The sequence below is a fragment of the Callorhinus ursinus genome, unplaced genomic scaffold (assembly GCF_003265705.2).
Source record: "Callorhinus ursinus isolate GAN/ISIS: 27379988/994484 unplaced genomic scaffold, GSC_fseal_2.0 scaffold7, whole genome shotgun sequence".
In the NCBI taxonomy this organism is placed as follows: Eukaryota; Metazoa; Chordata; class Mammalia; order Carnivora; family Otariidae; genus Callorhinus; species Callorhinus ursinus.
In genome coordinates, this window is record NW_027397069.1 from 61970531 (window position 1) to 61993583 (window position 23053).

Genomic DNA, 23053 nt, shown 5'->3' on the forward strand with positions numbered 1-23053 from the left:
CTCTGCCTGCTCTGCTCCCCCTGCTTGTGCTGCTCTGTCAAATAAGTAAATAAAATCTTAAAAAAAAAAAAAGAAAGAAAGAAAAGACATCCATAGCTGTGAATGTGAGATGTTTTAGGAATGTTTAAGGAATCAAAGATTACAGCTCAGGTATTACAGTGTGTGGAGGAGCGGTGTTTATCCCTTTTTATGGTCACATATCCTGTGGAGAAGAGGGTTAAATATACAGCTCCTTGCTAGAAAATTCACATAGGAACATCTGTCCATCCCGACTGCCTAAGAAATGAAGGTTTCGCAGTTTGCAGAAAAAGGAAAGTCTGTCATTGATCTTGATGCCCTCCTCTATCTAAAGACTTTTCTGCCTCCACTTCTGTCAATACCTCTTTTTCTCCAGTTTCAGAAAATGTATCTTCCATCCTGTTCCAACCAGTTACTCACTCTACCTGGGATTTCGTCCTACCCACCCTGCCTCCCCTCGTTACTGTCTTATCTTTGTCCCTTCCCTCCTTTGTTAAGCTTCTAGACCTCAGTTTCTACCTCTTAGTTCCTTACTCCTATTCACTCCTTTTGGTGTCACTCTCATCCTCTACTTAGGCCAAAGTGGTAAGGGGAATATATATGAATTAATATGTTAAAAGCTCGGAAAAGTCTATCCATCAATTAAAAAAAAAAACCAACCTGTGTAACATTTTATATTTAAACCCAGAATTTTCTAAACACATTTAGCTATACTTTTTCCCCCTCATTAACAGATGTCAAAACACCTGTGTTCCAAGGAACATCAGTTTGAAAAATGTTGAACGAGAGTTCCCTGACTTCTAGACCATACTAGACTCTATTGTTCTCTTACTGCTTGACTTCCTTCTTGGTATCCTTGGTGGGCTCTGACTTTGGCCCGATGCTCTTCTCCCTATATATTTTCACTTTTCTTGGGTGATTTCAGTGGCTTTAATTGTAAACTCCATGTCCAACTTGGCTCTCACATTCCAAACCTTTATACTTGACCAAGCTGAACCAAGTATCTTCACTCTCCTCTCCCCTGAAACCCTGTGTCTTCACATTCTCAAACACATTTAATAGTTCCTCTATCATTCCTTCTCCCAGGCCAGGTTCCCCTCATTCTTACTCCTCACAACCAGCCCCTTATCATAGTCTCTGACATATTAGTGCTGTTTTGAGGCCGTCCCCTTTGCTTTCTTCCCACCACCAAATGAGATTTAGTTCAGGCTCTCATCACCACTAGTTCAGACAATAGCCTTTTGCCTCAAGTTTGGGCATCCTAAAACATTGAGCTACACAGTGGCCTGAGTGATTTTTTTAAAAAAAATATATAAATTGGATCTTATCATTGCCATGTTTAAAATCCTTCACTGTCTCATTATGGCCTTCAGGATAGAAATCCAGGTTCCTCATGGCACATAAAGCTCCCCCAAGCAAGCTTGTTAGTCTCAGCTTCAGAGACTCCCTGCCTCATACTTCTACCTGAATAATTTAGAGCTACTGTTTCACAGGGAAGGTGGTATTTTAGTATATGATGTTTTCCATAGTCTGCAACAACTCTTTAAATCTTTCTAAATCCTTTACTTATGTTTCTGGACTCAAGATAGGAAACACCTATTCTAGGAAGGCTTTCCAGAATACACATGGTGGTCAATGGTCCTGTTTTGTGTTATCATGGTTTCCTTTGTATATCTAGGTTGCTCTTGTTTTTCATTGTCTGTTTTTCCTCTAGACTATAACCTACTTGGAAGCAGAAACTTTAATCATATGTGTCTTTTTACTCCAAGCATCCACCATAATATCATGCATATTGTAAATATTCAATATGGACACTTGTTTTGCTTGGATAACCACCTCCAACCTCAACCAAGTAGGGATCTGGCCTCAGAGAATAAGGACCCGGCAGGTCTTTCCAGCTCTTGTTTTTACTGTGTGCAATGAATTTTGACATTTTGTATTTATATTTATTCATTTCATTTACAAATAATGCTGGTAATGATCCACATAGTTTATTTGCTTACCCACCAATGGGTTGCAACTTGGAATTAAAAACCAAGCAAGCACTGATATAGTGGAATGAACAAGGGCTTTAACAAAAGCAGAAAAATAGGTTTAACAAATCTCAGCTCCTCTCTGCTTGTGATGTGATCATGAGTAAATACCTTAATATCGAACCTTAATTTCCACATCTTAAAATGAACTATAATACCTAATTCAGAGTTGTGAAGTTATCAACTGTAGTATTGTTTTCTTTCAACAAATGTAAATTATGTCTCCCAGCTTTGTTTGCCTATCCATGCATACCTCTTTACTACCTATCAAGCTCATTTTCCTTTCCTCCTGAAAACTGTTTGGTGAGTTGAGACTCATCCTCCTAGCCTAATCTGAGATGCAAGATTTTTTTAGAAAGTTTTCTATGGTATCTGGTTCTTAACATTCCTGTTTTATATACAAATTGAACTGGAATAACACTACAACTATACTTAGCAGTTTTATTTAGTGATTTAAAATGAAGGAAAAACTGAACAGAACTTTTGGATTAAAAAAGCATAAAACAGGGGTGCTTGCGTGGCTCAGTCGTTAAGCATCTGCCTTTGGCTCAGGTCATGATCCCAGGGTCCTGGGATCGAGCCCCACATTGGGCTCTCTGCATGGTGGGAAGCCTGCTTCTCCCTCTCCCCCTTCCCCCTGCTTGTGTTCCCTCTCTTGCTGTGTCTCTCTCTGTCAAATAAATAAATAAAATCTTAAAAAAAAGCATAAAACATTGCAATCAGTCATTTTTTTTAACATTTTATTTTTAAGTAGTCTCTATACCCAATGTGGGGCTCAAATTCACAACCGGGAGATCAAGAGTCCCATGCTCTACTAATTGAACCAGCCAGGCGTCCTGTAATCAGTCATATTCTGATTAACTAAACTGCTTAAACATTCTATCTGGAAAAGGATACTTAACAATATTTATAGATAGGCAACTCAGTCTGAATTTCCCTTCTTTTTTGCTGATAAAATGTTCTACACTTATATTTATTGGGCTGATGGAGCAGATTCTACTGTGATAACTACTTCTGAGTTGATTGCCATGTAAATACTCCTTAGTGCTGACTGCTTAAGGACATTCTGCAGGCTTTTACTCTGACTCTAGCACCAAGCCATGGAAATAAAATAATCAAATAAATAAAATATTTGTACTAGGCACAAAGACTTATTTGTCCTATGCACAAAGACTTATTTGTCCTTTTGTATGGTAGGGCTCTAAATGTAGTGGTGAAATCAGTTTTTATGTAATGTTTGAATTAGTGCCAAAGTCTTTTGGCGAGAGTACCAGAGACCTCACAGGTGTGGTAGTGTGCAATGATGAATACTCATCTCTTCCTCTTCTCCAAGTTGCCGGCATCCACAATTTGGCAGTAAGAAAAGTTTTATTATCTCACAATTTTTTTCCTCCAAGTGTGACAAACAAGGTGACCCGTATATTTCCAGTAGGTGATAAATATACTCATTCACATACTTCTTTAAAAAAAAAAAACATAGGAGAGTTTAGTCCCCTGCATATAGGAGAGATCTGGTGTACTGATAAGTTAGCTCCGTTCTTGATCACTCCCGCTTTTCAGGTTGAAAAAAAGTGTAACTATAAGTCTTAGAGGAATTACTTCATGGGAAATCCTCTGCACAGAGAAGCAAGTAAAAAATAAAAATGGGTTTCAACTAGAACACTGTTTTAGGAAGAATAGGCATTGTTGTGGTTTGTGAAATGCAGCGTAACAAAGGATGGCTTCTTAAGAAAAGATGTAAGAATGTTATATATGATCTGAATCATGGCTGATGGTCTACTAAATAATAGTTGAATTTGTCTTTTTATCATATTTTAAATCTACATAGTTTGGTTAGCAGGGATGTGTTATGATGAAGAGTACCTTAAAAGTGTTCCTACAGACTACATGGTTGAAGGAGACATACATTTTTGAAACTAACGAAATATGGATTGTAGCAAAATGTTGCAGGCTCTACAATGGCCTTGGGGACATTGTAAAAATAATGAGGAGAGAGTAAAAAGACTAGATAGTCAAGGTAAAGTAAAGCTTTTGTTTATTTTTACAACTCTTTAACTGAATAAAAAAATTAAGTTAGAAATTTAAATATTTTAGTTTTTGTAGGCAATGGGCATGTGCTAATGTTGTCTTCAAGAGCTCTGTGAATTCTGTGTTTGAAGCTGAATGTGACCCCTTTGGGTATACTATTTATGACTGGCAGAGCAACTTCCTAATTCAAAGAGAGAGAAAAAAGACTTATAAAGACTCATAAGGCTTTTTCAACATCAAATAGTTTTTACTAAACAATATTTTGATGAGTTAAGTGTGAGTGAGTCAGGGACATATGGATTAAATTTCCCTTGAAATACACATGGGCTTAAAAATTAAGGGGAAAATACCGAGCAAGATGCATTTTAGAGAATCCAGAATGTTTAAAAGACATTTTCCCTCTAAATACAAATATCAGATTGATTCAATCCTAGTTAGACTCCGTAACTAAAACTACATAAAAAAAGTATGGAAAAATCTTGTAAAAAATACTAGTTTTATTAGGGAAAGACTGTTCATTAACCATAGGTCAATTGTACTGCAGAGTAGTTAGGCTTCAGCAGATAGGATCTGAGTATGAGTTTATCTGTATCTATGTAACACTGAACTTGTTCTTTCTACAGTACTTATTCTCTTATTCCATTAAACAACTATAATAAAACTTTTCTGTGTTTAGGTTCAAACGTTTTTCTTTTTTAATAATGTATTTCTCTGAAAAACTTTCAGCTTTTAGAATTTTGCTGTTCCTGTATTTTTATTATAATTTTCTTGAATCTTGAGTTCTTCCTTCTTATGTGCTGTATATTTTGCTTTATCCTTCTTTCTTTGCTCAGTTTTTAGGTAACATTCAATTTATATATAAACAACTTTGCCTCTGGTATCTGGACATTCTAAGTTAGAACATTTGAAGGTCTACAGCATCTATCTGATCATCTTAATTGTTGATTTTCATTTATTAGGGTAGACATATTTTATGTTCTAACTTCCTGGTTACTGAAGTTACTGAGAGGTAGTGGTAGCAGGGCTAATTCTCTTGATGATTCTTTTTTCTATCAGTTTCTGAGTCCCAGAGTTCTGCACCCTAAGTATTTAATAGATGTTAAGAGTGTGAATGCAGTAAACAGAGATTTAGGGAGGTAGGAATGGTTAACCTCAAAACAAATTCTAAGCAAGTTCCCACTGCCCCCCCCAATTATTTGATACCTGTTTTCATTTTGTGTCTGTGTTTTTTTTTTAACGATTTTATTTATTTATTTGAGAAAGAGAGAGATGCAGAGACAGAGCATGAGTGGGGGGGAGGGGAGGCAGAGGGAGAAGCAGACTCCCTGATGAGCAGAGACTCTGATGCAGGGCTCCATCCCGGGACCCTGGGATCATGACCTGAGCTGAAGGCAGATGCTTAACCGACTGAGCCACCCAGGGTGCCCCTGCTTTCACTTTGAATTAGTAGAATAAAGATAACAGACAAAAAATCTGACCAATGAACAAGAAAAACAGTCTGAAAAGGTATAGCCGTCTTAACATTAGTGAAAGTATACCTGAGAACTTTTTAGGGCATTAAAGGTGTGTCTTGCAGGGAAGCTTTGACAGTCACTTAGGAGAATCTCCTATTGATTACATCCTGTTTCTCTTAGTAGATGTCTTCCTTATTTCTCTATTTTTTCATTCTTAAATTCACATAATGCACTTTTTCTGAGTTTTGGATTTTTGACTTTGTGTGTGGTATATAGTGTGTATGTGTGTGTGAAAAGGATTATAAATCTACCACTTGGAAAAAGCCATATAAAAATATCCAAGCTTTATACTCCAACACTTCTTTCCCATGTTGCTAGTTTTCTATACTAGTTACACTTTTTAAATATTCAAAATAACATTGTAATCCTTTGGTTACGGAATATGTTTTCCATGTGATAGAGAAAATATTTTTTGGTTAAGAGTCACAGTGGTATCCAGACTTTTAAAATGGGAACCTTAAGAGACATTTAGTTAAAATGATACAATTAGAAGAAGCTGGAATGGAAGAAAGATTAATTTAGTTCTTACCTGGAAAGTCAAGTGACTAGTTGAGTAATTTGAATAATTCAATTAGTATGAGCAGATGATCTGATAATCCAAGCCCCTAAATACTTAATTTTAATAGCTCAAAAATTTTGTTTTGTTTTTTGTTTTTGGTATATATTAACTAGATAATGATCTCAGCTCTCTAGTTTATTTCAACCTACATTAACTTTTTCAATGGGAACCTTTTTAGGACTAGCAATTGTATTAGAAGATTTTCTCATGGTTCAAAGGTACATGGGATATGGTCACTATACTTAAGGAATTTAAAAAACATACAGAAAGGCATCTTGTATAAGTATCTTAAGAGTGATATAATCAAAATTTTATAGAGTGGCTATAATAAAAAAGACATAATAACCAGCATTAGGAATGTGGAGAAATTGGACCCTCACAAACTGCTGATGGGAATGTAAAATGATGCAGCCACTTTGGAAAATGGTCTATCAGTTCCTCAAAAAGATAAAAACAGAGTTATTATCTGACCCAGAAATTTCATGCCTAGGTATATATTCAAGAGAAATGAAAACATATGTCGACATAAAATGTTGTACATGCATGTTCACAGCAGCATTAATCACAGTAGCAAAACGGTGGAAACATACCAAGTGTTCATCAATTAATGAATGGACAAACAAAATGTGATATATCCATACAATGGATATTCCCCATGTATTCACCGTAAAAAGGGACATGCATGCTATAACATGGATGAGTCTTGAAAACATTATGTTAAGTAAGTAAAAGAAGTTAGTCACAAAAGACTACATATTATACAATTATATTTATATGAAATGTTCAGAATAGTCAAATCTATGGAGACAGAAAGTAGATAAGTGGTCCTCTAGGGCTGTGGAGGGGGCATGGGAAAACTGGGTGGAATAGCTAAAGAGTATAGAGGTTTCTTTTTTGATGTGACGAAATGTTCTAAAATTGTGATAATGGTTGCGTAACTCTGTGAATATACTAGAAATCATTAAATTGTGCTCTTTAAAAGGGACAATTGTATGGTGTGTGAGTTATGCCTCAATAAAACTGTTGCCACAAAAAAGTTATGGGGTGACAAAACTGGCCAGTGAATACTTCATCAAGTGTTTAATATAGTTATAAAAAATGGGTAGAGATTTTGATAAGTGATAAGGGAAGGTGTAGAATAGAGATGTGTGAAGGATATTTCAGGTAAAGAAAGAAGTTTGGATACTGGTATAAATCTATGGAAAATATTTCAAGTTTTTTGATGTTAAATGGACAGGTGGATTATTGGTAATAACAGCTTACATATATAAACAAAAAAATTGTTTTTAATAATTTGCCGAACTGATAAATCATAAAGGACCATCACCATGATGAATTCAGAATTCCCTAACTTGGCAAAATTAGGAATATTTGGAAGTAACAATAGAGAAATGTGGACAAATTCCAAATCTGTTATGGAAAATATTTCTATTGTCACTTGGCGTATGTGACAGAACTACTGCTCTAAAAAAAATGAGGTACATTTTATGAGTGGGACACAGTTCTATCAGTTGAATTAAATCATTTACTTGTCACTTTACATAAATTTTAGTTAAACTTTAGTTACTCAGTAATTATTTGCAGAAATAACTTGCCAAGCTGAGTTTCAAATTAAAATATACATTGGGATTTTAGATTAAAAACAGTTGAATTATACTAATTAACTTCAGTGTTTTAAGTAACAATATAATTAGTAAATTGAAATTTTTAGTTACGTATGGAATCTTAGGTGCTAATTCACTTTGGTGAATCACTACAAACTAAAAAAGCAATTAAAATAAATTAAGTTAGGTGTTATTAATATAATAATTACTTAATTCATTTGCATACTTCTATATTATAATTATATTAGCCATTTGCTACAGTGCATAATAAATTGAGTAATTAATAATCACACACATTTAACTTGCCTCTTGAGATGAACAGCTTGGGAAGAAAGGGAACTAAAAGTGAAACAGAAAATTGTATGACATTTAAGTCTGCAGAACTTGGTGGACCATTTTATCTTTATTAAAAAACTAGAAAACTCCAAAGCAAATGGGAAAAAACACAAGAGTCAATATTTATATAAAATTGTGTTAAAAACACTCTATCAGATTTTTTTAACTTACCAGAATGATTTTAGAGAACAGATATATAAAACTAAAACTAATTATTGTGCATATTCATAGACTTCTAAATATAGTATAATAAAACCAGTGTAAAAATTGAGGCATAAGCTGAGGATCTTGTTTTTACATCATTTTAGAAGAATCTTTAAGTATATACACATGCATATTTCAATATACTATTTGGTAATTGAAACCATAACTTACGTATTTTTAAGGAAATAACATTATTTTATTTACTTCTTAACCTTACACAAGCTACTTAATCTCTCTTGGCCTCTTTAGCCTCATTTGTAAAATTAGGGTAATAATCGAGCTCATAGAGTTACTGTGAATATTAAATAGGTTATTGCATATAAAGCTCTTTAGACACTGCCTGGTTCTTAGAAGACATGCTAGCTATTCTTCTTTCTCTTTTCTTCTTTTTATAAACGAAACTGATCCTATCTTTTAAACTCCCAAATATAATATTAACTAAATTAGTATTTTCCCTTAGTTTTCTTTTCTAATTAGCATCTTTTTTTCCCCTGGAATTTAACTTGACTATTAAGAAATATTGCACATTGACAAATTATAACGCATGGTCTCCTCATCTGTGTGCTTGTCAGCAAAACAGGGCTTTGTAAGAACAGGAAAATGAAATATACTAATCAGCAGATTTAGGTTTACCATTAATATTATAAAAATGGTTCCTCATTCACAGAATATCTAAATCTAAGAATTCTAATTCCTTGTATATATATTTTTTCCTCCTTTTTTGTTATTGTTATTTACCTTTTTTTAAACTTATATATTTTTGAAGGTATATTTCTTACATTACTAATATGCAAGCCATATTACTAAGTCATGAAAAGATAAACCCATAATTTTCATTGGAAGTGGAAAATGGGCATTTGTTATTTTACATAGTATTTCCAGACACCAAGTATAGACTATACTAATTTTGTGCACAGATTTTAGGATCTCCTGGATTTTAATGTGGCCTTAGATCTCATCTCCTGTGACTGTGAAGTTTTTCTCTAGGCAGCTTAGTACTATTTGGTTATTTAGAGCAATAAGTTACATATAAGAAAGCCATTATCCTTTAACAACTTTTAATTTCTGAGACAAAGACAACAAAACAGTTATATATTTATGTGGTCTGAAATTTTATTAACAGCTGATTTTTTAAAATCTAAAGAACAGTGGTTTGTAATTAACTTCTTTTTATTGTTATGTTAATCACCTAAAATGATTTTTATGTGACATTGTGACTATCACACCAGTCTAGCTAATAAATAGGCCTCAGCATTTACAGAATGAATCTATATATACTTATATATTATTCAGACTATTTCTGTTACCCTTACTTCTCCTTTCACAAAACATCCTACCCCTCCTTCTTTTCTACTGAATTCAAAGCTCAAGAGTCACATTTGCGGGCTGCTCTTTTAAAGAGGAACATTATAGACTAGATAGGGGATCAATATTTTAGGACAGTTTGTAAAATTCATCAGACAGAAGGATTCTGCAAAAAGAGTATGACTTAGAACCAGATGGAAATGGATAGGAGTGGATCTGCTCAAAGAAAAGTCTGCTTAAAAGACAGAAGTTAGAGGAGTCTTGACAGAGTGAATTAGTCAAGAGCCACACAATTAGATTTTTAAATAATTTACTGCAAGCATACTTTCATTGTTCTGTAGATATTTTAACTTAATGTTATTTTGGGAATTTTGCCTATAAGCATAAATTAATATTAATAATTACTCTAGCCACCATCAAAGGAGAGAAATATAAAGAAGTTATGAGTCTTTATTGGATTTTGCCTCTGGTAGTTTGGGGCAGGTCTTATTATAATAAACTTCAGGATATCAGCCAAATTTGTATCAACTAATTAATTACCTTTATAATGGGAATTAAGGACCAGAGAGTCTAAACTAAATTGTATAATTATTGAACATATCTATTAGCATATGTGGATGAGGAAAGACAATATATTATCTGAAAAGGTCACAAATCATGTTTATAAATTTTCTTTAGTTCTTTAGGATCAAGAATAAGACCAGAAAAAGAGAAAACAAATCTGTGGGCAAAAACAAATCAGACTTCATTTGCTTAAATTTCCAAATGGCCTCAGAGAAAATCTCTGAACTATTAAAACAAACTACAAAAACAACAAAACCAAAACTTCAACATTTACTTAGGAATTCAAGGCAAACATCTGTTCATAGACTTAGGATTAGTTTTAAATAGGACAAATAATTTTCATGATACAGAAATGTGAGTGATATAGGTATATCCAGGAGCTGGCATTTGAGTAACCTTATGAAACATTTTCTAGAAGAGGGAGAATAAGTTGCCATCTCTAGTTTACAATGAACAAGAACATCTCTTTGATAAAAAGAGAAATCTCTAACTGGTAGAAACATCATTGGAGGCTTTTATAAAGCCAGATAATTTTCAGCAAACTTCTGGAAACAGGAGTGCTATTCTGTAAACCGAATGATGAGTACAAGTCCACTTCTCTATTGCTATCTGCCACCCCAACGTTGTATGGGCTGAAAATACAGAATTGAGGTAAGACGCAGCCACTTCTTGAGACTCTAAAGCAGGAGTTTTTACCTTGAGATCTATGATATGGTTCTATGGACTGGTTTCCAGGGGTCAGTGAACCCTCCGAAATTGTGTTTAAAATTATACGTGCACCTTCATGAAGCAATCTGTTTTCATCAGATTCTCAAAGATGGTTTAAAACCCAAATAAGGTCATGGCCCAATGCATATATCCATATATCCATATCCCACATGGTCACTGCAGATACTGCTCTCAATTGACATTAGACCAGCACCAGGACAAGGCGAAAACAAGCATTGTCTGCTAATGGTGAAGATCAGCAGTGCAGGTATACAGAAAAACACCAGGGACATTCCAAAGAGTGGCAGCAGGGAAGAAATGGCAAATTTGAGTGTCTGCTGGCTGAAGTGGCCATTCTTCATGGCTGTTAGCAGGCTAGAGTCACTCATAAGTCAATGAGTCTATCATTCTGTCTCCCCTTCCAATTATCTAGGCAGTTAGAGGGACAACTTCTGCTATATGCTATTTTTCCTATATTAAAAAGTTGCTCCTCATTACAAAGAAAGCAGATGTAGCCATTCATTTATTATTAGTAAAATACATATTTGTTTGATAGGTACTTTCCTCTCTCCAATACTAGAAGTGAGATGAAGTAAATTATTAATGTTCACATGATTCTGCATTGTTCCAACCACTGGCACCAACTCATTCGCCAGGAGATAGATCTTAAATTTGGGAACTTTGTATTTCTTACTGACAACAAATAGAAGAAAGATATTTAAACATTTACCTGCAAGATTGTCGATTTCTTTCTCCTGCAGGAGACTGACTGCATCATCATCTCCTTCCAGCATAAGTTCTGTCTCTGCATTTTGATTCACTATTGCTTGACTTCTGAAGGCTTTCTTGGACTTTACCACATCTTCTTCAGTGCCTAGTCACAAAGGAAATACAACAATTTAGGTTATTATGATTGTTTGGCTTTTAGTATTAAAAATAACCTATTACTTATAATTATATGCTGCATTTATGTATGAGTTTACAATTACAGAACATTTTTACCTTCTTTATCTTGTTTGGTGTTCACAAATAACTGAGAAAGACAGGGGGGTGTAATCAATCACCTACCCTTCTTTTACAGAGGAGGAGAAAGGCTGAGAAATCCCATTCCTCACTGAGGGACCTAGGAGTTGGCCGGTGGTAGAGAAAAAGACTACAAATCCATGTCTTGGGGCTCTAAGATCACCACTTTCTATAAAAAATCTGCACCTCACCACAAACTTGGTTTTCTGATACATAAAAGTACACAATTATACTTTTGTGTGAATTAGAAAATCAATTGATCAGATCATTTTTGAAAGTAGATGAGATAAGTGTGAAGAAAACAAGAATGTGTCCACATTTGAAGAGTGCAGTGGTTGTCACTGGGAAGCTACAAACGGGTTAAGTTAGGAATTATGGAGACACCAAATGTGTTGCACAGCAGCTATTTCCTTAACAGTCAGTGAAAGCAATAATGTTCTTTGAAACTGATAGCCTTATTTTGTTAGATAAAATAGTACAGGGGGGCGCCTGGGTGGCTCAGTTGGTTAAGTGACTGCCTTCGGCTCAGGTCATGATCCTGGAGTCCCGGGATCGAGTCCCGCATCGGGCTCCCTGCTCAACAGGGAGTCTGCTTCTCCCTCTGACCCTCCCCCCTCTCATGTTCTCTCTCTCTCTCTCATTCTCTCTCTCAAATAAATAAATAAAATCTTTAAAAAAAATAGTACAGAAGGCCAAACATACAAAAACAAAGTAAGTCAGAAAAACTGAAATACAGCCAAAGCTGACCCAGCATTAGCATGTCAATCAGTGTAAAGTTTAGAAATTACAATGCAGTTGAATCCCTCATGGATTTGACTCATTAACAGATATAATTCAATATTTAAATTTCAACATTATATTTCAGTATTTTAAGAATAGCCACTTCAGCCACCTGCTTTGGCAGGTGATGATGACTCTAAAATTATCTGAACAGCAAATTATATATATATATATATATATATATTTATATAAATACATTATATTTATATGTATTTGTATATTTAGCTAAAAATATCTTTATTTCGTATCACTTGAGGCTGGAATTCAGCCCCAAAGAAAATGTAATATTTACTGTGTTCTAGCTGTAGTATTAGTATATAGGTTTCAAGGAGGCAGCATTTCCTGGGAAAATACCCACACATTTCATTAGGTGTGGTGGATATATTCCTGAAAATGGGAGCCTAATAAATCACTCCTGTGTGGTGGTGTTGTATCACAGTTCTAGGGACTGTTAAGGGGTCTGTCTGTGTTGCATTGCAAAAGTGTTAGCCTCTTTCATTGCAACTTGCACGCTTCTTTTTGTCAGCGATGCAGAGCCAATTCTGTTTGCTAAAACATTAATAAGTAGCACATACAGGAGTAAAAACCACATGAGGAACACAGTCATGCCACAAAAGCACTGTAGAATGTTATTGTCACAGAGGTATGGTCTGTCATCCTAGCTCTTACAGGATAATAGCATTTAGAAAGCATGGCTAAAAATATATATATAGCATAACTGCATAAAGTAATAATTGTTAAATGTATATTTTGATAAGTACTTCAGAAACAAACAGTATTATTACAACTCAATGCTACGTGGGAGGTGAGGGGCATTAAATAGGTTATATGTATATTTTTCTTTCACTGGCCCACAGATGATTCTTACTTCTGGAATAAGAGATTGAGGACTGATTACTGAATGCTCCAGAACCTTATCTTAATTTTATTTGGTTTCTTGATGATATAAAGCCAGTAAAACAGAACACTTCTGGGGGTGGCTAGCTTTATAACTTGTTTGCTTCTTGGGTAGTAACTTAATTTGAGAAACTCAGAGCTTGCATCATTTGAGAACAAAAGAGGTGAATCCAATCACTAATAACCGAGAAGCCTCTCTTGAGGTCTTTATAGTCATATTGCTATTAGACATCTGCAGCTGGATACTCCTAAGTCCACATTTCCCTAACTGAATGAATCATCTATTGCTTCTCCACCTCCCTCAGTTTTGATCAACCCACTTACTTAAGCCACAAACCTAGGGGTCATCCTGGAAGGTGACTGCCATGGCCCCGGCTCAGGCCACCACTCTTTTGGTCTGGAGGTCTTCGGTAGCTCCATTATTCACACCATCCCCCACATTTTTGTCAGAGTGATTATTACAAAGCAAAAATAAGTGGAGGATATTTTCCTGCTGCATAATGTTTCCTTCCAATCAACAACACTCAATGCAAGGCTTGTATGCTAGGAGTCCAAATCTAAACTCCTTGGCATTGCTGGGCAAGGCCTTTTATCCTCCCATTACCAGCTTTGCATTATCTTTTCTCACTCCATCAGCAATACTGAACCTATTATACCTTCCAAAATAGGTCCTCAGACCTATTTACCTGGGCTAATATTATTCCTACTGTATGGTGTGTTCCTTTCTTCTTCCTTTTTGGGGCTCATTCCTATTTGATCTCCCAAACTCACCTCCTTTAGGTGCCTTTCCTAGCCAATTGCTCTGTATTTTCACCGTTGACACAGAACTCTACCACACTGGACAGGTGTTATCTGTTATGTGTTTGTCTTCTCCACTGAGCTCTGGCCTCATTTCTGCAGCCTCAGTGTGAGGTACCCAGCAAATGTGTAACAAACAGTCGCGGAATGGAATTCAAGTCTACCCACTCTGTGTTCTCTTCTCTGATTTCTTAAGGTAAGTTTGTGTGCTCTTTCCCTGACCCTTCCACCACACCTTATAAATCCTGTTACTGTAGTTATAGGTCCTGTAATTGGTTGCTGGCTTGTTGTCTCGGAATAGCCTGAAAGCTCCTTGATCACTGGCAACGTGCTTCTGTCTTTGTATTCTCAGTTCTTAGCACACTGCCTGGCACAGAGCAAGCCCACATATATGCAGAACAAATGAATAAACTGAGACATGAAAGTTACCTCTGGATACTTCTTAATCTGAAAATCCTAAGATTTCTCAGAGAGTCTTGGTAATTTGCCTCCAGTTTGGGGACAAATTGGAGAATTTATGTATTTACACAAAGGAAACTTGATTCTTTATATGAAATAATCAATAAAACTCTTTAAGTATGAGTCAGCCTGATAAAACAAATTTTCCCTCGTGGACAACCATGTTTTATCTGCGTTGTCATTAAGAAAAAAGCTTTACAATACTCTTGTGTTATTAAAATTAAAATCTACAAATAAAGTAAACGTAATGAAAGGAAGTTGAGCTCTGAAATGTACATTAAGCTTTCAATTTTATCCTCTCTGGTTTTAAAACAGTAAAACAGGTATGCCCTTAAAAGATATATAGTAAAATGATCCATACCGACACACTGAACTCACCATCCCTGCTGAAGTGTTATCAGTTTGTAGCTCAGTAAACTTCCTGATTTTATGGTACTGCACGAAACATTTATCTAAATTAAAGTGTACAAGATCCAAAGGTGCTTCTCAATCACAATATCTTTTATGAATTAGAGTTTCATTCATCAAAATTACAAGCAAAAAGAGGTAAGGTCTCAAAGGGCTGTCTCATTACAAGGCTTATAAACACTGTCCTTAGAAAGAATTGGTTTAACACCCAACAAATCAAAATCTGATTGGGAAGAGAATTTATTTGAGATCATGTATCTTCACAAGACATGTTGGACTGAGTGCACTTCTTGGCCTCTTTAGCCGTTCATCAAGAAATTAACAAGCAAATGCTACAAACCACCAGAACTCCCTACTTAGATTTCAAAATGTGAATTATGTCTAAAGTTGGATAGGATAGGCATATATACTTATTTGCTAAGAAAACATCAAAATGCCATAAATTAGAAAGGTTCAGAAGTAATAAAATGCTACCAAATTATAGATTAATCCAGATCCAAAATTATTTTTACATTATTTTCCACATCGTGTGACAAATAACTACAGAAAAATATTCTATACCCATTAGATTCCTTAGCAAATATATATGCTTGTAGCTCTGTATGTGAAAACATTATCTAATATAGAATAATGTGTTAGACAAAAGTAAATAAAGTTCTTCTTTCATTAAATTTATTTTAACAAACAGGATCCATGAAACAAATAATATTTTAAAACCAACGTAACAAGAGAACTAAAACATTTCTAGTATTATTATACTCTAATATTACTACTATATTTGTATTATTATTATCTTTTAAATAAGTATAAGTTAAAATATAGAAATGGCAAGTTGGAGACATTAACTTGTCTTAAAAATATTCAGAGAATATGTCTCTCTGGCAAATTTGGACAAGCAAGGTGAAGAAGTTATTTTATTTGTCCTTTTTTATTGACAAATATAAATAGTTAATATAAAGAAAAAGGCTACATGGTAGTTTATCTGTTTAAGGAATTATCCTATACATATTCTATACAGTTCTAAAACATCTATACTAATAAAGATAAAAAGAAATTTACACAATAGGAAAGCCGTAAATTATATATGTGTGGCTAGTGCACACAAAGAAAAGATACAAACCCATAACATGCCAATTTTAGCATAACATCAGCTTCTTACCAGTTTTATGCTATTGTTATTTATTTTGCACTAAGTATAGAAATATGGTTTTAATTTGTTAACTTTAAAAATGATATATGTATGCATATATGGGTCTATCTAATGTGAATGTACTGTGTAAAAATACATTTTCAATGTTATTTGATCTGTACAATTAAATACATGGTCTATGACTCATGATCTGGCCCCTACTTCTTTAACCTCACTATTTTACCAATTTGGTACCTTCACATCTTATAATCCCCAAGAGCTGAACGCTTCTGTTCCCAAACATGCAACACTTTTCAAGTGTTTAAATCTGACATATGTTATTTCTTTTACATGGAATTCTTTTACCTGCCTTATCCTTCAAGATTCAGTGTAGTTGATTACTCCCTTTTCTGTATAAACTTTGTATCTTACAAATAAGTCAAAATATATTATCATGATTTTTTGATGTTTTTTTTCTGGAGTCTTTTATTTGGGTATTATCTTATTAGATATGTGTCAGATATCTAAGTGGCAATCAATAAATGTTGAATGACCACATGAAAACGTAAGCATAATTCACATGGTAATCATTTTATATGCATACTACATAAGTTATTTCTCTCTTTATGTCCTTTATAGTCTCCTCGTAAATGCTGGATATGAGCTTTGCAATTCTAACTTTATTTTTTCCCCAAACATCTATTAAGAACATATTTTAAAAACATATTTAGACCTATCTCTTGACTTCAGTTTCTCAACCTGTGAAAGAGGAATATTTATCAACCAAACTCCCACAGGGTTACTGAAATGTTAAAATGAGACAATGGATATTAAAATACTTTGAAATGTGTGAAGCTTATTTATATAAGAAGCTTTCAAAATGATGGTTAAAATTTTGGTAAAATAACATAAATCGGCAAGATTACTAAGTATATAACTTAAAATTGAACAAGAATACAGCCAGTGCTTTGCTGCTTATAATAATGCTTCTGAGATTTATATAAAGGAAGAAAAAAGCAGGCTGATGTGAGGATTAAAAGACTCAAGATAATTCATGCATGTAAGGTCTCAGTACAATGCCTAACAAACAACAGGTATTCAACAAGTGATGGTTTCCTTTCCTTCAGTTGGGATTAATCTTTTTCCCTCTGCCATGCTGTCATTACTTTGTTTATAGTCAGCACAATGAAATATGAGCCTTCATCTCCTCCACTGATGGTAGGCTCCCCGAAGACAGGAAGGATAGCTTGTAGACAGGGGCCATGAAGTGTTTGTGAAATTAAATGGAGTGTAAACAGCTTACATTAAAAAACTGTTTCCTCCCATTGGCCACAATATTCATTTAAAGATATTATTAAATAAAACTACACAAACATCAATGTATTTGACATGTGTTTTTGATTTTGTATATTGGTATGTTAAGAATATAAGAGTTTTTAATATCTTAGATATCTGAAGGAAAAGAACAGCTTTCTCAACAAAGCTGGTATCAGAATTTGCTTTACAGAATTATACATAGATAATGCATTTAATCTATACTTCTCTTCCATCACTTGAAGAAAATGGGCAGAACAGAAATTCAGTTTTATTTCAATTTCATCTAAATGTAACATCAGGAAAAATTCTAATGTTTCTAAATATCTGGAAGTCAGTTTCACAAAATGACATTCTTTTGTGAAAGAGAAATTCTTTTCAGTATACACCACTTCACGATATTTCTAGTTTGTAAAATGTTTTGAAAAAATCTACCCCTATTTAAATAAGATAAAATGCTGCAATTCAATGTCAGTTATACTTCAATAATTAAAAAAATGCTGCAATTCATATTCAAACCTAAACGCTTTCCTTTAGAAGTATTAATGACATTGAATTCCTTGGGATATTTTAAAATAAAGATTACTTTTTCCTCATTAAAGCTGAAATCAGAGCAACAAATGCTTTTATAGAACAGTGCTTTTAGTGACTTTAAGTGATATTATTTCATTTTCCTAAAAAGAAATATTTTGAGATAAATGTACCTCTCAACTAATTACATTAGATATGGTGACATGTTATCATGCAATAATAGGTACGAATCAATCTGTTACTGAGAACTTTATAATTTTGAACATTTCAGATAAGATGAAAGAACGTTTTTTACTATATTGAAAAACCTATGACTCAAAATATTTTATGCTGACCTTAACATGATCTGAAAGCAGTAGATACATATATATACAATACACTTCACTAGTTTACTAAAAAGTAAGTCTTTTTCTTTGTAAATAATTTAAATTCAAAATTAAATTTTGTGTTTGACTTTATAAATGGACATAGTATTTCTTTCCTTAAGAAACATAAATAACGCTGACATAAAAGACAGACCTACTAAAGACTAAGGACTGAAAAAAAAAATCATGGTTTATATAGAACAAGATTCAAAAAAACCCCAGACTTTGCAGTGGAAACATCCTAATGATAAAAAACGATTAGTGACACTGAATGAAAATACTACTAAAAAGAATGACTACAAGTCTCAGGTATCCTTTTTTCTCTTTTACACTTGATGCTGAGTCAGGAGACACTTCATCAACACAAAATCATCTTATGAAAGCAGGCATTTTCACAAATGAAATAGATGGTTTTTATTTGCTGTTTCAAATACACTTTAAGTAAAAATTTGAATGGTTATTGACCAGATTTAATAAACACAGATAAGAAATCTGGACAGTTCAGACACCAAATTCCTCCTTTCTTAGTAGTGGGTACTTTAGTCTGAATGCATTAGATTTAACGGTGGTTCCCACTTCATTTTTGTTGACTGATAATATATTGAATAATCCAAAAGAGATACTATCTAAACTACCAAAAAACTAAAAACCCAAGATACAAGCTTCAAATTTATAATGAATTTGATTCAGAAATAGTAATCCTTGCCTTAATCAATAACTGATGTTACTTATGGTCCATTTTAGCACAACCTTATTATCACATAAAATTAGAGTGTAGCATCCTTTGTGTGTTTACCAATGAAGAACATGCATAGACTTTTGTTTGTTTCAAACTAGACAAACATTATATCTGCAGGTAGGCTGTTCTCTGAAAAGCTCGAGGAAAATATTCAGTGGTAAAGTATACAATTAGCAGTATGGGCATTAATTAAGATAAAGTGTTCGTAGAAATTATTCTAAGCGGTAAATTCTTATTCAGATTAGTTATGCTTGTAAACGATTTACTGGACTATAAGAAATAAAATAAGAAAATGGCTGCCTAACATCAACAGTTATTGCTCAGTGGAAAAGGACATCAAGGACACTTGCAAGTAAAAGAATTGGATCAATATTAACGTGATTTTCATTTCATGCTTCCCCAACTCCAGTAAGCTGACAATATACTCTGATTATGTGAACTGCCTCAGAGTAACACAGAAAAGGTTATTAGAGCAAGAGGTGGAAATGGAATGCACTTTTTATATTGACAGGCCTGCTAATAGAGTATACTGATTTTCCAAGACATGCAATGCATTTTTACAATTTGGTTCTGACAGCAAAAATGGAATTTCATTTATTCCTAATTCAAAATATTCATATGTAAGCAATATTTCTTAGAGCAGGCCAACAAAGGGGATATTCTCAAACAGCATTTTTAAACTGAAAAAAATGCAATTAAAAAGGTGCAAGAAAATATTATTGAATTTAAGTGCAGCACTATATAAGTATAAAATGCTAACTTAATAAGCTTCTTAATGGAGTGAATGTAGAAAACTGCATTCTGTGCTTTTTAAAGGAAATTTGATAAACCATTATTTTAAGAATATACATGATGATAAATGTGGAATCCCTGTGCATTTTAGACGGGATATTACTTGGTAGCGTTTTGATTAGCCATGAAGTTAGGGTAATTTTTAAATATTTGAACTAGGATTTTATTATATTAAAAATCACATGGCACACTTTACTTGTGGGAAAAAGTGCTAAAACATATAGAAAACTTGGGGCAGTTTGGAACCCTCTAAATATCATACAGAGCAGAGATGATGCATTATTCATCTTTGTGATTATCTGAGTACACAGCATAGCGTTTGGCTCCTATGTTAAAATGCGCTTAGAAAAAGAGTAGTATGAAATAAAGTCCATCGAAAACAGCAAAGACAGCTACTTTACATGGTTCTATAGTGGCTTTTATCCTCATTCTGTGCTTTTCTGGCATTTTCTAGATTTTCTACAATGAGCATGTTTCTCTTCAGGAAGGAAAGAAGGAAGGAAGAAAGGAAGGAAGAAAGAAAGAAAAAAGAATTAAAGAAACCTTGCATCATGAGTCAGGAGGAGTAGATGGCAGATGAGTAGTAGCCTGGAAGAAAGTTCTGGCAATACTGGGAATTAAAGAAAAGATGATTCAGGCAACTTAGAGGAGAGGGTGGGCACGCTTTCCCTGGCACTGGGTGGCATCAACCTGGGGAATGATGCTTGGTTTTTCTTTGAAAAGCCTGTTACACACTTTGGTGCGGAAGATTTACTTTAAAACCCTGGGAAATGGGAATAGGAGATATTTCGGTTAGATAAGCAACTGGCTCAGAGACATGGAAGAAAAAACTATTAATTAATAAAAATTTCTTTCTAATTATAAAAAAATGGAATAGCTAAGAGGTGGGGCTGATATAGGTTATTTAAAGCACTTTTAAAAACACTCAGAACATTTTAAAATACATTTTTGTAAATGACACAGGAAGTGCATGCTGTAAATGATACTACTGTACTATAGTGCGTACTGATATGTCTTTATGGATTGTATGTCTCTATAGGCTACAAGAGTAAGCCAAAATTTAACAGGTAAACTTTAAAGTGGGGAAAAGCTCAATAATGCTCTTGCAGTTAAGAAAATTCCAAGTGTACTGACAGTAACACACTATATAGTAAGAGAAGGGTATTGAGATTGAGTTTTTGTTCTCTCTACCACTTACTAGTTAGCATATCACCTAACTTCTCTGGGTCTGTCATTTTCTCAGATAAAAATCCGTTTGTCTATTGACAAATCCTTGTACAATATGGCCTCCAACAGGCCTTTTAGCCTCATTTTGTACCATTTCCCCATACCATCCTGTGTTCCATCACACGCCACCATCTTGCATTCCCCGGACACATTATGTTGTGTTGTGTGGTCCCTTGCTCCACATGGCCACCATCTCACCTACTGGTTTGGGAAGATCTCCATTCACCCTTTCAAGTCCAGCTAAAATTTATTTCTTCAGTTAGGCAAACCCCTTCAGTGAGCTCAGATAGCATTTTAATACATTTCAATAAAAATATTTATCATAGTGCATTGTAACTATTTCTAAATGCAACTGTGCACACACTTTATGAAAAATGAGTCTAAAAGAATATAAGTAAGATTATGAGCAGTTCTATGCCACTCAGCAGTAATATAATTTTGTCAGCTCCCTATCTTAAACAGCCTTCGATGCTCTAAGTGGAAATAAAGTGCAGACATAAAAAATACATTTCAGAATTTGAAAATACCGTATCTGTAAAACCTATTTTGTAGGAATCCCATCCTTCAATGCTATTACTGAAAATGATGAAAAGATGTGGCTAAAATACTGTATGTATACCTTGAAAGTAATCAATTATCAAATTAAATAAAAAAAAGCAGTGAAAAAAACCCAGCAACTAAATACATAGAATTGAATTAATGTGGATACTCTAAATGGAATAAATAGAAATAGAAATAGAAAACATTTCCTGTTTTCAAATGGTTTATATCTCAGATTATGACACATCCAAAGTCAAGTATTTTCTGAAATCTTTACAAAGTGGCCTATCACAAAATGCAAAATATTGAGGTCATTCAAAGGAATAAGTTAAGCTCTTTTATGGCTTCATGTCTTGGTAATTTCTGTTACTACCACCATTCCTGGCTCATCTGGTCAATTCCTAATCTCTCAAGACAGTTTCTAAGTAATTACTTCTATGAAGTCTACTCCAACCCACCAGACTCTCCCACTCTCACTGTGCTCCTTTATGAACTACTACCTCTATGATAACTATTTCTCTCCAGTAGACCAGGATTTTTCGACCCCGGGACTAGTGACATTTAGGGCTGGATTTCTGTTGTTGTCATTGTTCTGTGGAAACTGTCCTGTGCATGACAGGATATTTTAGCAGCAGTCTCTGTTCAGTAGATGCTGGTAACACATGCGCACCTCCACCTCTTGTTACAAAGCACCGCACTACACTATGTGCACTTAGAAGGTTGAAACTGTCTCAAACTCTGAAGCCAGCATCTAGCACATGTGTGGCATGTAGAAGATATTCAGTGAATGCTCTTAAATTAATAAAGTTATTTGATTTTTCTGAATCCGTTTAAAGCCTACCATATGAATCTTCAACACAAAACAGGGAGTTGTTAGAACATTTGTTGATACAAAAAAGCTATATAGTCTGTAAAATGCATTTGATAAGCATACCTTATAACTTAATATTTATATAATCTGTTTTAATTATTTTAAGAGACTATAAGAACCAAAGGGTGAAGGAGCGCCTGGTGGCTCAGCCAGTTAAGCGTCTGCCTTGGACTCAGGTCAGGATCTCAGGGTCCCTGCTCAGTGGGGAGTTTGCTTCTCCCTCTCCCTCTGGCCCTCTCCCCTGTTCCTGCTTTCACTCGCTCTCTCTCTCAAACCAATAAATAAAGAAAAAAATCTTAAAAAAAGA

General features: G+C 34.2%; 1 protein-coding gene across 10 annotated transcripts in view; it reads right to left on the reverse strand.

Moving 5' to 3' along the window:
- The window catches only part of NBEA (neurobeachin), a 686692-nt gene that overhangs the window by 206195 nt on the left and 457444 nt on the right, over window positions 1–23053 (reverse strand). For 6 of the 10 annotated variants that reach the window (XM_073894686.1, XM_073894682.1, XM_073894681.1 and 3 more), the window contains 2 exons: window positions 11604–11747; window positions 8063–8095 (listed from right to left, as the gene is read on the reverse strand). In XM_073894686.1, the coding sequence (XP_073750787.1) occupies window positions 8063–8095; window positions 11604–11747 (177 nt within the window). The remainder of the gene's footprint in view (window positions 1–8062; window positions 8096–11603; window positions 11748–23053) is intronic. The other 4 variants (XM_073894688.1, XM_073894683.1, XM_073894687.1 and 1 more) reach the window with 1 other exon arrangement.